The sequence below is a fragment of the Dama dama genome, chromosome 10 (assembly GCF_033118175.1).
Source record: "Dama dama isolate Ldn47 chromosome 10, ASM3311817v1, whole genome shotgun sequence".
Lineage (NCBI taxonomy): Eukaryota > Metazoa > Chordata > Mammalia > Artiodactyla > Cervidae > Dama > Dama dama.
Genome location: NC_083690.1, coordinates 21,141,600 through 21,157,089, shown reverse-complemented (window position 1 = coordinate 21,157,089; position 15,490 = coordinate 21,141,600). Strand labels below are relative to the sequence as shown.

Genomic DNA, 15,490 nt, shown 5'->3' with positions numbered 1-15,490 from the left:
CTGTGTCCCTTTGTAGTCAACCTGTCTCCCTGCCTTCAGGCCCTGGCAACCACTCATGTGTTTGCTGCCCTGAGAGTTTTGCCTTTTCCAGAATGTCATGTAAATGGAATCATACAGTAGATAATCTTTTAAGTATAACTTCTTTCACTTAGCATAATGCATCTGACATTCATTTATGCTGTTGGTGGGATTAGCAGTATCGCTTTTTCATTGACATGTAGCATTCCATTGAGTAGACGGACCACAGCTTGTGTGCCAGTTAACCAACCGGAGGGCACTTGTTTCTAGTTTGGAGGGGGGTAATTATAAAGCCATAAACTGGCTTTTTGTGTTCATAGTTGGAGTGAACACAGTTTTTCTTTCTTCTGGGCAAATAGCTTGCAGTGGGAATTCTGCAGTACATGTCAAGTGTATATTTAATTTTATGAGAAGCTGCCAAAACTGTTTTCCAAAGCAGCTGGACCATTTTAATTCTACCAGGAAGCATGAGAGTTCTGGATGCTCCACCATCTTGTCAATGCAGTATTATTAGCTTGTTTTTTAAAATTCTGTTCATTGAAATGTGGATTTTCTTTTCTTTTTTTTTTCCATGCCATGCAGCTTGCAGGATCCTTTTCCCTGACCAGGGATCAAACCCAGGCCCACAGTGGTGAAAGTACAGGGTCCTAACCACTGGACTGCCAGGGAATTCTCATATTATTATCTTTTATTTTAGCCATTCTAATAGTTACATAGTGATATCTCACTGTGGTTTTTAATTTGGATTTTCCTAATGACCAATAATGTTAAACATCTTTTCTAATACTTATTTTCCATCTGTGTATCTCCTTTGGTGGAATGTCTGTTTAAGTATTTGTCCATTTTTAAAATTAGGTTGTTTGTTATCTGTTCATTAGTTGTGAGAGTTATTATCCTACCTGCAAGTCCTTTAAAAAAGATGAACTTTGAAAATATTTTTTCCCAGTCTATGGCTTACCGTTTCTTTTTCTTAACAGTTTCTTTCAATGGGGCTTCCCTGGTGGCTCAGTGATAAAGAACCTGCCCACCAATGCAGGAGATGTGGTTTCAGTCCCTGGATAGGGGAGATCCCCTGGAGAAGAGCATGGCAACACACTTCGGTATTCTTGCCTGGCAAGTTCCATGAACAGAGGAGCCTGGCTGGTTACAGTCCATAGGATCACAAAGAGTTGGACACAACTGAAGCGACTTAGCATGCATGCAGCTGGAGGTTTGTACCTTTTGACCACCTTCATCCAATCCCCACTTCCCCGTCCCCTCCACCATCTCTGATAACCACAAATCTGATCTCTTTTTCCATGAGCTTGTTTGTTGCTTTTGAATTATACTTGATATGCCAGATACGTCAGTTCCTGGTATACAGCCTAGTGATTCAGTATTTCTATACACTTCAAAATGATCACCATGGTAAATCTAATTACCATATGTCACCATACAAAGATATTACATAATTATTGACTTATATTCCCCACACTGTACATTTCATATCCAACACTATTTTGCAATTGAAAGTTTTTAAGTTTATATCTTTCAATCTCCACCTATTTCTCTCCTCCTACATCTCCCTGCTCTGGCAAACACCCATAGATTGTTTTGACTGTTCAGGGTCTTGTGTGTTTCCATACAAATTTTAGAATTATTTGTTCTAACTCTGTAGAAAATACCACTGGTATTTTGATAGGGATTGCAATGAATCTTGATAACTTTGGTTTGGTCATTTTAACAGTATTAAGTCTTCTAAGCTATGACCACGGTATTATCTTTCAACTGTTTGTGTGCATTTTCCTCCTTTTCTGCATGCTGTTTAAGTTGAGTAATTCTTATTATTGTATCTCCACTATTGGCTTTTATTTGTGTCTCACTTTAAAAATATATATTTAAAAAAAAATAAAAATATATATTTAATAATTGCCCTAGAGTTTAGAATTGACATCTTTAATTAATTACATTCTACCTTAAAATATTATATCTCTTCCCACCTAGCTTAAGAGTCTTATGACACCCAATTCCTCCCATATTTTAGGGTATTTTTGTCCTACATTTTATTTTTGCATATTCTGTAATTCTGTAATACATTATATACATTACTGCTCTATTTACTTCAGATGGTCAGTCATCTTTTATTGAAAATGTTATTGAAGTAATTGTAGATTCACATGCTGTGGTAAGAAATAATACAGAGAGATTTCATGTGCCCTGACCCTGTTCACTCTAATGGTAACACCTTGCAAGCTGTAGTATAATATCACAGCCAGACTCGACACTGATGTTCATACAATCTACTGATTTTATTCTGATTTCCAGTCTCACTTGTATGTCTGTGTGTATGTTTAGTTCCATACGATTTTGCCACACGTAGGTTCATGTATTCGCCACCACAGTCAACACTCAGAGCAGTTTCATCACCACAAAGATTGCTCATGTTGTCCTTTTGTAACCACACCAGTTTCTCTACTTCCTCACCCTGTCCCAAACACCATAAATCTATTCTCCATTTCTAAAACTCTGTTTTTAAAACTGTTACATAAACTAGTCATAGAGTATGCAACATTCTGTGACTGACTTTTCTCGCTCAACATAATTCCCTGGAGAGTCATCCAAGTTGTACCATTTTTACTGTAGTATTTGATGGGTTTTGTCTATCACAGCTTATTTATTTTCCTGTTGGAGGACATCAGAGCTGTTCAGTTTTGGGCTATTGTGAATAAAGCTGCTATGAATAGTCATTCACAGGTTATTGTCTAAACATAAGGTTTTTGTTTCTCTGGGATAAATGCGCAAGAGTGCAATTGCTGGTTTGCATGACAATTGCATGTTTAGTTTTAATAAGAAACTGCCATTAAAAAGAATTCATTTGAATCAGTTCTAATGAGATGGATGAAAACTGGAGCCCATTATACAGAGTGAAGTAAGCCAGAAAGATAAACACCAATACAGTATACTAATGCATATATATGGAATTTAGAAAGATGGTAACGATAACCCAATATGCAAAACAGAAAAAGAGACACAGATGTACAGAACAGACTTTTGGACTCTGTGGGAGAAGGCGAGGGTGGGATGTTCAGAGAGAACAGCATTGAAACAAGTATACTATCAAGGGTGAAACAGATCACCAGCCCAGGTTGGATGCATGAGACAAGTGCTCAGGGCTGGTGCACTGGGAAGACCCAGAGGGATGGGATGGAGAAGGAGGCGGGAGGGGGGATCGGGATGGGGAACACATGTAAATCCATGGCTGATTCATGTCAATGTATGGCAAAAACCACTACAATATTGTAAAGTAATTAGCCTTCAACTAATAAAAATAAATGAAAAAAAAAAATAAAGAAAGAAACTGTAAAACTGAATTCCAGACTGGCATTACCCACTTTACAGTCCTACATAAATGTATGAGGGATCCTCATTTACCTTTTAAAGTGATTGAAAATAAGAAAAAAATGTCTTTTATACTTATCTTCATTTCAATCATTTTCAGAGATTTTCATTTCTTAGTAGAGATCCAAGTTTCTACCTGGTCACTTTCTTGAGCATTTCATATAATGCAGGTCTGTTGGTACTGAATTCTCTCAGCTTTTGTTTGTTTGAAAAGTCTTTATTTCACCTTAACTTTTAAAGACGTTTACACTGTGTATAAAATTCTAGGTTAACAGGTTTTTTTTTTTCAAAATTTTCAAGATGTCATTCCATTGTCCTAAATAGTTATAAATACTTAATCTTACATAGCTTCTGACTTACAGTCTGCAGTTATTAATTCTGATTTTTGTTCCTCTATATGTAACATGTCTTATTTCTCTAGCTGCCTTCAGTAATTCATCCTTATCTTTGGTTTTTATCAGTTTGAATATGATGTGTCCCTCATATTGATGTGTCCATCATATGATATGATTTTGCCTTATAAGTTTGTTTGTTTTGATATTTATCCTGGTATTTTATTTATCCTGGTTCTCTGAGCTACTTGGATCTTGAGTTTCTTGGTTTGCTGTCTTTCATTATGTAAAAACAACAAGCAAATAACAAACTCTTGATTATTGTTTCTTTAAATATTTTTTGTAACCTGGTCTCTTTTTCTTCTTTTCTTTGGCATTTCATTCAAATGTACGTTTGACTGCTCCATATTGTCCCAAATATCTTGGGTATTCTATTTTCTCTCTCTCCTCTTTCTGTGTCTGTGTTTCAGCTTGAATACAGGTATATCTTGGTGATCTTGTGGCTTTAGTTCCAGATCACCATAATAATGTGAATATCACATGAATTTTTTGGTTCCCCAGTGAATAGAAGTTATGTCTACACTATGTGAAAGTGAAAGTGTTAATCACTCAGTCCTGTCCGACTCTTGGTGACCCCGTGGACTGAAGCCCTCCAGGCTCCTCTGTCCATGGAATTCTCCAAACATACTGGAGTGGATTGCCATTTCCTTTTTCACGGAATCTTCCCAACCTGGGGATTGAACCAAGGTCTCCTGCATTGCAGGCAGATTCTTTACTGTCTGAGCTACCAGAGAAACCCACTATACCGTAGTCTCTTAAATGTGCACTAACATTATGTCAAAAACTCAATGTGAACAGAAAAAGAGACACAGATGTACAGAACAGACTTTTGGACTCTGTGGGAGAAGGCGAGGGTGGGATGTTTCGAGAGAACAGCATCGAAACATGTATATTATCTAGGGTGAAACAGATCACCTGCCCAGGTTGGATGCATGAGACAAGTGCTCGGGCCTGGTGCACTGGGAAGACCCAGAGGGATCGGGTAGAGAGGGAGGTGGGTGGGGGGATCGGGATGGGGAACACATGTAAATCCATGGCTGATTCGTGTCAATGTATGGCAAAAACCACTACAATATTGTAAAGTAATTAGCCTCCAACTAATAAAAATAAATGAAAAAAAAAAAAACTCAATGTGTCAAACTCATTATGTCAAAAACTACTATATATAAAATAGATAACTAATAAGAACCTACTGTATTACAGAGAGAACTCCACTCAATACTCTGTAATGACCTATATGGGAAAAGAATCTTAAAAAGAATGGATATATGTAACTGATTGACTTCACTGTACGCCTGCAACTAACACAACATTGTAAATCAACTATATGTATGCATGCTAAGTCACTTCAGTCGTGTCCGACTCTTTGTGATCCTATCTACCATAGCCCCCCGGGCTCCTCTGTCCATGGGATTCTCCAGACAAGAATACTGGAGTGAAAAAAAAAAAAAGAATACTGGAGTGGGTTGCCATGCCCTCCTCTGTAAATCAACTATACTCCAATACAAATTGTTTTTTAAATCCTATGTACATAATTTTAAAACACTTCATTGCTAAAAAATGCTAACCTTTATCTGAGGCTTCAGAGAATTATAATCTTTTCACATAGTAACATCAAAGATCACTGATCACAGATCACTATAACAAATACAATAATGAAAAATTTATAAATATTGTAAGAATTTCCAAGATGTGAGCAAATGCTGCTGGGAAAATGATGCTGATAGACTTGCTTGTCGCAGGGTTGCCACAAAACTTCAGTTTGTAAAAAGAGCAATATCTGTGGAATACAATAAAGTGAAGCACAGTAGACTGAAGTATGCCTGTACTTTCCACTGATGTATCTTCAAGTTCACTGATTCTCTCCTCACAGGATATGCTGCACATTACAGTTTGCACAAATACAAATTTCTTCACAATCTTTAGCTTCCCTTTTAAGATTAAGTGTGTTAATTTATGATTAACAAACCTTACTGGAAGATAATGCCATCGACATCACCATCTCTGGCCTTCCCCATCTCCAGGCCCTGATAGAACTTTGCTGATTTCAGGGAAAGCAAAAAGAAAACAAATTCAGGAACTGTACCATTTTGCACTCTCTTACTGCAATGCCCTGGCTTGAATCAGAGAACTCAGAATATGAATCAGGTCTACTCCACCTACACCCCTTATACTTCTCATTGAACATGCCCACCCACAGACCAAGTAGCAGCAACATAGACAGTACTTTTGTGAAGTACACCAGTGGTAAGCTAGCTGGTGAGAGCCATTGCTAACTTTTCAGGAATTCTCAAGCTGGATTTTAAACATGGCCATTATTTCAAAATTATATATAAACTTATGCATGGATGCATGCTTAGTCACTCAGACATGTCCAACTCTTTGCAACCCCATGGACTGGAGCCTCCCAGGCTCCTCTGTCCATGGAATTCTCCAGGCAAGAATAGTAGAGTGGGTAGCCATATCCTTCTCCAGAGGATCTTGCCGACCCAGGGATCAAACTCTGGTTTCCTGCATTGCAGGCAGATTCTTTACTGTCTGAGCCAACAGGGAAGTCTATATATACATATTGCTGTTCAGTAGCTCAACTGTGTCCGTCTCTTTGTGACCCCATGGACTGAAGCATGCCAGGTTGCCCTGTCCTTCACTACCTCCCAGAGCTTGTTCAAACCCATGTCCATTGAGTAGATGATGCCATCCAACCATCTCATCTTCTGTTGCCCCCTTCTCCTTCTGCCCTCAGTCTTTCTCAACAGCAGGGTCTTTGCCAGTGAGTCAACTCTTGGCATCAGGTGGCCAAAGTACTGGAGCTTCAGCTTCAGCATCAGTCCTTCCAATGAATATTCAGGGTTGATTTCCTTTAGGATTGATTGGTCTCCTTGCAGTCAAAGGGACCCTCAAGAGTCTTCTCCAGCACCACCATTAGAAAATATCAATTCTTCAGCACTCGGCCTTCTTTATGGTCCAACCTTCACATCCATACATGACTACTGGAAAAACCATAGCTTTGACTATCTGGACCTTGGTTGGCAAAGTGATGTCTCTGCTTTTTAATATGCTGCCTAGGTTTGTCATAACTTTCCTTCCAAGGAGCAAGCATCTTTTAATTTCATGGCTGCAGTCACCATTCACAGTGATTTTATATATATATATATATATTTATCATGTCTGTTTTTAATATATATATATTATATTAAAAACAGGTGATAAAACACTACTCATTTTTTATTTTTATTCTTTATTTTTTTCACCATACCTTGCAGCATGTGAGATCTTAGTTCCCCAACTAGGGATTGAACCCACACTCCTTGCAGTAGAAGCATGGGGTCTTAACCACTGGACAACCAAGGAAGTCTCTCTGTAATGTTTTTAATGCCTATTCTATCTGTGATAGAATGTGTATATGTGATATGACATGTGATATGACTTGTGTATATGGAATTACGATTTTTGTTTTGCTTTCTAATTTTACAATGGTATGCTACTTAGCACTTCTCAAATATGTATTCACTGCTATTACATTTGTAGCTTGAAATTAGCCATGTTAGATGTATTTACACCATGAAAATTAGTGTAAACTGCTGCTTTGTTTTGTTGATTGTCTCATCCAGGGGTCAGCAAACTTCTTCCGTGAAGAGCCAATAGTATTTTAAGCTTTGCAACCACAGGCAGTTTCTGTTGCATAGTTTTAATTATAAGCCTTTAAAATGTAAAAATTATGCTTAGATCTCATGCATGCATGCATGCTCAGTCATGTCCAACTCTTTGTGACCCCCATGGACTACAGCCTGCCAGGCTCCTCTGCCCATGGAATTTTTCCAGGCAAGAATACTGGAGTGGGATTCCACTTTCCTTCACCAGGGAATCTTCCTGATCCAGGGGTCGATCTCCTGCATTAGCAGGAAGATTCTTTACCACTGCACCACTTGTGAAGCCTGTTACTATACAAAAATAGGCCAAAGGTTGGATTTGGCCCAGTAGTGATAGTTTGCTAGATAGTTTGCTGGACTAGATTTAAGGAAGCAATAAAATGTTAATAATGCAGATTAACCCAAAATAATGCAGATTAAACCCAAAATTGTCATGTCTGTAGCTGTCCCACTGTGAAAAATATAAGAAATTCAGAACATATTCTTTCCAGTACTCAGAACCTATCATTCAATTAATCAAAGAGGTTGCTCATGTCATGGCTGACTGAGTGCAGTTCTGAAGTGTGTTTTCATTATTTGCTTTGTCTTACTCATTAACATAAACAAAATGTAAAAAAAATATTTAGGTTGGAACTACACTCCTTGGTTAATGACATGGGTGACTTTTTTTGGAACTGAATGATAATCAAGCATTTATTCATAATTTTGATTTCATGACTATTGTTGCCAATTATGGAAACTTCTAATGGAATATGGAATTTGTAAGAAATAGCAAGTTATGGGACTTCCCTAACAGTGCATTGTTCAGACTCAGTTCTCCCATTGCAGGGAATACAGGTTCAATCCCTGGTGAGGGAACTGAGATCCTCCATGACTCACCCTGTGGCCAAAAAATAAGGCAAAAGAAAAAGAAATAGCAAGTCATGCTGAAATTACAGGTATACGGAATTTCCAAAAAAGGAGCCATGTTTTATTATGATTTGTAAGTCACATACTGTACAGATTTTTATCAGTAAAATTTATAATAAAATTGCACATGTATATATGCTTACTTTTTTCCCACACAGCCAACCATTAAGCATTTCTATCACATCACTGTGTCTCAATGTCTCATGCCGGGCCAGTTATCACTCCTGGGTAAGAGAATCTGGACAGGTTCACAGAGTTCGAGTCAGTTAGATGAAAGTGGGTGACTGAACTGAAATTTCTGGTTCTCAGCCAGTTTAGAGAGAGAAGAGAAGAGAGAGAGACATTGAGAGAGAAAAGACTGAAGGTGACAGAAACAAAGGCGCCCTGACTCTCCCCTCTGCTGCCGCTGCTGCTAAGTCGCTTTAGTCGTGTCTGACTCTGTGCAACCCCATAGATGGCAGCCCACCAGGCTCCCCCGTCCCTGGGATTCTCCAGGCAAGAACACTGGAGTGGGTTGCCATTTCCTGCTCCATTGCATAAAAGTGAAAAGTGAAAGTGAAGTCGCTCAGTCATGTCCGACTCTTCGTGACTCCATGGACTGTAGCCTACCAGGCTCCTCTGTCCATGGGATTTTCCAGGCAAGAGCTCTAGTCCTGTTTTATTTCCTGTCCCAGATGCCCATGAATTTATCTACTGCATCCTTACCAGAAACTTCTCTTTAAGACAGCTGAAATTGAATTCCTGCTTCTTCACAACCAAAAGCTCTGCAACCAAGACAGTGAACCACATAAATCTGGACTGTATGAGTCCTCTTATCCTCGTCCCTGAGTTTCCCAAATCTGATGACTATTAGTCACAGGGAATCTACATACAATGGTGATAAAGTATTACTTAATGAAAAGGGGGGGGGGTGTATCACTAATAAAATCAGTCAAATAAACAATATGGGGCTTAAAAAAAAATAAAAGAAAGTGGCCCACACAGTCAGGTGAGTTCTGGGAAGCCAAAAGCAACTCACATAGCAATTCAGGGGTAAGGAATGAAAGGTTGTATTCAGGCTGTGAAACCACTTGGAAACACCCAGCTTAATTCATATTTAATGTTCTTTTTAAAAAATATTTATTTATTTGGCTATGCTGGGTCTTAGCTGTGGCATGCAAAATTTTTTAGTTGTGGCACGTGGAATCTTTAGTTGCAGGATATAGAATCTACTTCCCTGACCAGGGATCAAACCCAGGCCCCCTGCATTGGGAGCACAGAGTCTTAGCCATTGGACCACCCGGGAAGTCCACATATTTAACATTCTTATTATGGAGTCAAAAACTTCTACATTTGATAGACTTTTTTTTTGTTGTTTATTTTTTTTCTAAACAAATCCGAGGTTATAAAGAACAGTTTTGCCCTCTGGCATGATGTAAACTTTATGAGAACACACAACTGAAGTTCATTTGACTCCTGTAATGGCTGGTGTTAGACTTAGAAGACCCCTGTGTAGTCTGTCTTCTTCCTGATGGAGAAGGGGCTCCAAACCAGGATCTGAATTGCTGCGATGCCCAATGGGACCAGGCAAATCAAATTAAACATGGCGTCATGAAGGTCTAAGATTGTACTGAGAGGGAAAAAAATATTGAAACAGTTATTTTCTCCAGTGGCTTCTTTTCTTATTAACTCAAAGCTATACAACAAGAAGTTTCAGAAAAGTTTTGATATCTACTGAGCCCCATTTAAAGAGTAAATGAAATTTTATTAAATAATTTTGATTCTTTCAAATAACTGAATAAGTAAATAATCCCTACCTCCCAGGTGGTTATACCAGGGGAGGCTGATACGTACTCCTTTGATCACAATGCCTGGGGAGAAGTGCTGTGGCCACAGTGAAGGACCCCACATCGGGCGCGGGAGGACAGAGGTGGAGGTGGGTACAATGTATACATATATTTATCTACATACTCGTAACACTTTAGTCTTGAAATCACCATCCAGAGAGTTTCAGACAAAGAGGCAGGAGCTGGGCATTCATTGTTATTACTAAACTGACTTCCATTCTACACAATTTGAGATTATGAGAGAAAACCAAGCTTAATGATAATATTAAGAAATGACAGAACTTTTTCTGACAAGAACTTCATTAACCCCAAGATGCCTATGGCTCTCCATTATATTTAGTAGATCATATTTTTTTCATTTAAATCATACACAGTAAAGAGGCCTCCTAGTTATTTGGGGGCTGATTATCTGGTGCAGCTTCTCTTTGGTTACTTGGGCTATCTAAAAACAGCACCTCGTTAATTCAGCCAATTGAGGAGATAAGTGGAAAGGTCAAACTATATGATACAAGAAAAGGAGCTGTTTTGTTACATCTTCATACCAGAATCAGTTGCTATTACCAGAACCTATGTATCATTCACTCATCTAAAAAATAGGTATTGTGTGATTATTAATGTGCCAGGCACTGGGTTAAGGACTGGTTATCCAGCGGTGGCAAAGCTGACAGAGTTCCTGCTTCATGGAGCTCATCTCCCAGTTCTGGAGGTAGACCTTAATCAAGTCATCATAAATAAGATTGACTTACCCATGATTACATATGAAGAAAGAATGCTGAGATGGAAAAAAGCAACGCTTTAGATGGGAGCTCATAGCCAGCGTGTTTGCAGGTAGAGTCTGGAGAAGTTTCCCCCAGGAAAGTGGGATTTGAGCTGAGTCCTGAAGGATAAGTAGATATTAACTAGAAGAGCTCTGACTAGAACCATGGGGAAATATCCAAGCATTGCTACCTCCTCCTCTAAAGGCCACAGGCAGGAAAGTCTTGGGTGCTCTGGACTGGATGCGTTTGCTTCCAATTACTGCTTCACAAAACCACTCTTCACCTTGAGTCCTACCCAATCCAAAAATTGATGACTATGACTTTCCCATTCTTTGCTCCCCTGCTGTTACTTTCTGGGCTCTGAGACAATCACAAAGGCATGGGCCATCAGCTGGACTTGCCAACACAGGCTGACTGTAGCCTCCAGAAGTAACAGAGGATCCAAGAATGCTGTCAGGATGCAGTTACATTTCTGCTCCACCCAAACTATCGATAGAAAACTTCATTTCCAGGTGCACATGGTGTTTTGTCTTCCTAGCATTTGTTCCTTTAAGAAAAATCTTCTGGGGAGAAGGAAATGGCAACCCACTCCAGTACTCTTGCTTGGAAAATCCCATGGATGGAGGAGCCTGGTAGGCTACAGTCGATGGGGTAGCAAAGAATCAGACACAACTGAGCGACTTCACTTTCACTTTGAGCCATCTTCTCGTTGGCCGGGGGAGGTGGGGCGAATCGGAAGGTGCTATGCTGGTGGTTGTCACACTTACCCAGACAGAGGAGTGAAGTGGGGAGCTCGCTAAAAAAAAAAAAAGAAAGAAAAAGAAAAATCTTCTGCCCTCTTCTACAGTAAGCCTGTTTCAGTCCTGAAGATTCAGTGGACATTGACTACCCTGCTCCCACCCCAATGTCAGGCATACACCAAGACGTGGTCAGAGTCGGGCTATAGCTACTATCTCAGGAATGGACATGTGACTCATGCAAAGCCTTTCAGGGTCCTCGGAGCTTTTGCTGTGCTATTGGGACAAATGTTTCCTCTAGGGTCTGAGTCTGTAAGCCCAGGTAAACCTGGGGTTACCTTGTTGCCACGTGGTAAAAGTTTGCACTCAACCCAGAGGGAAAGTCACGGGCAGAGAAACAGATTCCTAACACCATTCGAGTACTACCTACACAGAGCCCAGCTTTGTCTGACTTTTCAGTTACATGAGCTGTGAAGTTCCTTTTTCATTTGAGCTTACTTCCATTGAGTTTCTGCCACTTGCAGCTAAACTGGCCTGAAAATTGTATCTTTACCATTGGCACTTATGTCCAAATTTGCCATAATTTGGCCTCTGACCACTATAGGGATGGGGTTCAGTGATTTCTAATTGGCCTTTACTAAGAAAGACACAGGAGATTTGAAAGAGCTGATCATAGATTTTGAGAATGAGAAGACAAGGTCATGACTATACTTTTGAACTTGACGTTGTAGGTATGTAGACACATGATGGTTCTCTCCCCACCTTTGAGTACTCACTGACTGGAACCATGAGACAGACCAGATCAGGGGACTGGGTCAACAATGGGTGCAAGAAGCCAACAGGTAAGGGAAAATCAAGTTCCACTTTGTTGGTGGTGTTGTTGTTCAGTCACGAAGTCGTGTCCGCCTTTTTTCAACTCCACAGACTATAGCCAGCCAGGCTCCTCTAGCCGAAAGATTTCCCAAGCAAGAATATTGAAGTGGGTTGTCATTTGCTTCACCAGGGGAATCTTCCAGAACCAGGAACTGAACTTGCATCTTCTGCCTTCACAGGCAGATTCTTTACCACTGAAGCCACCGGGAAGACACCCCCCCTCCAAGTTCCACTCTGTCACAGCCTAAATCACACACTTCTTAAACACACAGAAAAGGAAAGGAAGTGGCCTAATCAAGACCTTTAAAGGACAAAAACAGCACAAAGCCATGACCATGAACTGCTAGTCAAGGAATTACACAGTATGTGCTCAAAGCCCAGTGTTTCATGAAAAGACCGGTTTCTGGTTGGCTGAGGCACCTGTGTGCTTTTTATCTGAGGAGCCCATTGTCCTTCTGCATTCTCTAGTTACAGCAGATTCCAGTTTCAGAAATATCAAGAAAGTGGATTCCAGCTGATACAGGTTCTCTCAGGGAGATTTCTGATCTCAAAGACAGAACTGTCTTTTTCTCTTTTTTCCAGGGTGAGAGGAGGCATAGAAAACATCTGTGACAATCTGCAGGCGCAAAGCCTCCAGTGAGCATGCTGACAACATTACAGAGAGGGAGCTTTAGGCTGGACGTTCAAGGGAAGGCAGCAGAATGAACACTTAAATGACTAAGGCAGTTTGATAAATACCATGTTGTGGTCTAACCCCCAATGCTCTCATGGGTGACACCATTATTACTGAAGATGCAACCATTTTCATTTCCATATTACTTCACTGAATCACTTGACGCTCTTCAAAAATTTCCTTGATCTTCCTGCTCTTTTCTTAAGATTTCCTCTTTCTTTAAAGATGTTATTCTAATCTGGGAGAGATGCCCTTGATTTAGAGAATTTCTTTTCCTCTTTCACATTGCATCCCCTCTACTGGGATGTGGATGAACTTAGATAATAGCAAGGAGAGATAAGAAGAGCTTCTTATGCCAATGCAAAGAAATAGAGGGAAACAATAGAATGGGGGGAAAAAAGAGATCTCTTCAAGAAAATTGGAGATACCAAGGAAATATTTCATGCAAAGATAAGCACCATAAAGGATGGAAACAGTAAGGACCTAACAGATGAGGAAGAGATTAAGAAGAGGTGGCAAGAATACACAGAACTATACAAAAAAGGTTTTAATGACCTGGATAACCACAATGGTGTGGTCATTCATCTAGAGTCCAGATAGCCTCGAATGTGAAGTCAAGTGGGTCTTTAGGAAGCATAACCACGAACAAAGCCGGTGGACATTATGGAATTCTAGCTGAACTATTTCAAATCCTAAATGATGATGCTGTTAAACTGCTGCCCTCAATATGCCAGCAAATTTGGAAAACTCGGCAGTGGCCACAGGACTGGAAAAGATCCGTTTTCATTCCAACCCCAAGGAAGGACAATACCAAAGAATGTTCAAACTACCATACAACCGGGCTCATTTCACATGCTAGCAAGGTAATGCTCAAAATCCTTCAAGCTAGGCTTCAACAGTATGTGAGCCAAGAACTTCAGATGTTCAAGCTGGATTTAGAAAAGGCAGAGGAACCAGAGATCAAATTGCCAAGAGAAAGCAAGGGAATTCCAGAAAAATATCTACTCTTGCTTCATTGACTATGCTAAATCCTTTGACTGTGTGGATCACAACAAACTGTGGGAAATTCTTAAAGAGATGGGAATATCAGACTACCTTACCTGTCTCCTGAGAAACCTGTATGCAGGACAAGAAACAACCAGATTTGGAACAATGGACTGGTCCAAAATTAGGAAAGGAGCACGTCAAGACTATATTGTCACCCTGCTTATTTAACATACATGCAGAGTTTATCATTCGAAATACCAGCCTGGATGAATCACAAGCCAGAATCAAGGTTGCTGGGAGAAATATCAACAACCTCAGATATGCAGATGATAGTACTTTAATGGCAAAAAGTGAGGAGGAAAGAGCCTCTTGATGAAAGTGAAAGAGGAGAGGGGAAAAGCTGGCTTAAAACTCAGCATTCAAAAAACTAAGATCATGACATCTGGTCCCATCACTTCATGGCAAATAGAAGGGGAAAAAGTTGAAACAGAAACAAATTTTATTTTCCTGGACTCCAAAGAAGGCTGATGGCGACTGCAGACAGTGACTGCAGCCATGAAATTAAAAGACACTTGCTCCTTGGAAGGAAAGCTACGACAAACCTGAAAGTGAAAATTAGTCGCACAGTCATGTCTGACTCTTTGACACCCCATGGACTGTAGCCCACCAGGCTCCTTTCTGTCCATGGAATTCTCCAGGCAAGAATACTGGAGTGGGTTGCCATTTCCTTCTCCAGAGGATCTTCCCGACCCAGGGATTGAACCTGGGTCTCGTGCATTGAAGGCAGATTCTTTGCCAACTAAGCTACTAGGGAAACCTAGACAGTGTATTAAAAACAGAGACATCACTTTTCCAACAGCAGTCTGTATAGTCAAAGCTATGGCTTTTCCAGTAGTCATGTACGGATGTGAGAGTTGGACCATAAAGAAGGCTGAGTGCCGAAGAACTGATGCTTTCAAATTGTAGTGCTGGAGAAGACTCTTGAGAAAGAGATCAAACCAGTAAATCCTAAAGGAAATCAACCCTGAATATTCATTAAAAGGACTGATGCTGAAGCTGACGCTCCAGTACTTTGGCCACCTGATGCAAAGAGCTGACTCATTGGAAAAGACCCTGCTGCTGGGAAAGATTGAGGGCAGGAGGAGAAGGGGTCAACAGAGGATGAGATGATTGGATGGCATCACTGACTCAACGGACATGAGTTGGAGCAAACTCTGGGAGATAGTGATGGACAGAGAAGCCTGGCATGCTGCAGTTTATGGGGTTGCAAAGAGTCAGACATGACTTAG

General features: G+C 40.2%; 1 protein-coding gene across 1 annotated transcript in view; it reads right to left on the bottom strand.

Annotated features, from left to right (window-relative positions):
- Positions 1-9,823: 9,823 nt before the first annotated feature.
- The window catches only part of LOC133063218 (transmembrane protein 180-like), a 39,131-nt gene continuing 33,464 nt past the window's right edge, over positions 9,824-15,490 (bottom strand). The window contains exon 7 of the mRNA XM_061152340.1: positions 9,824-9,956. Coding sequence (XP_061008323.1) covers positions 9,824-9,956 — 133 coding nt within the window. The remainder of the gene's footprint in view (positions 9,957-15,490) is intronic.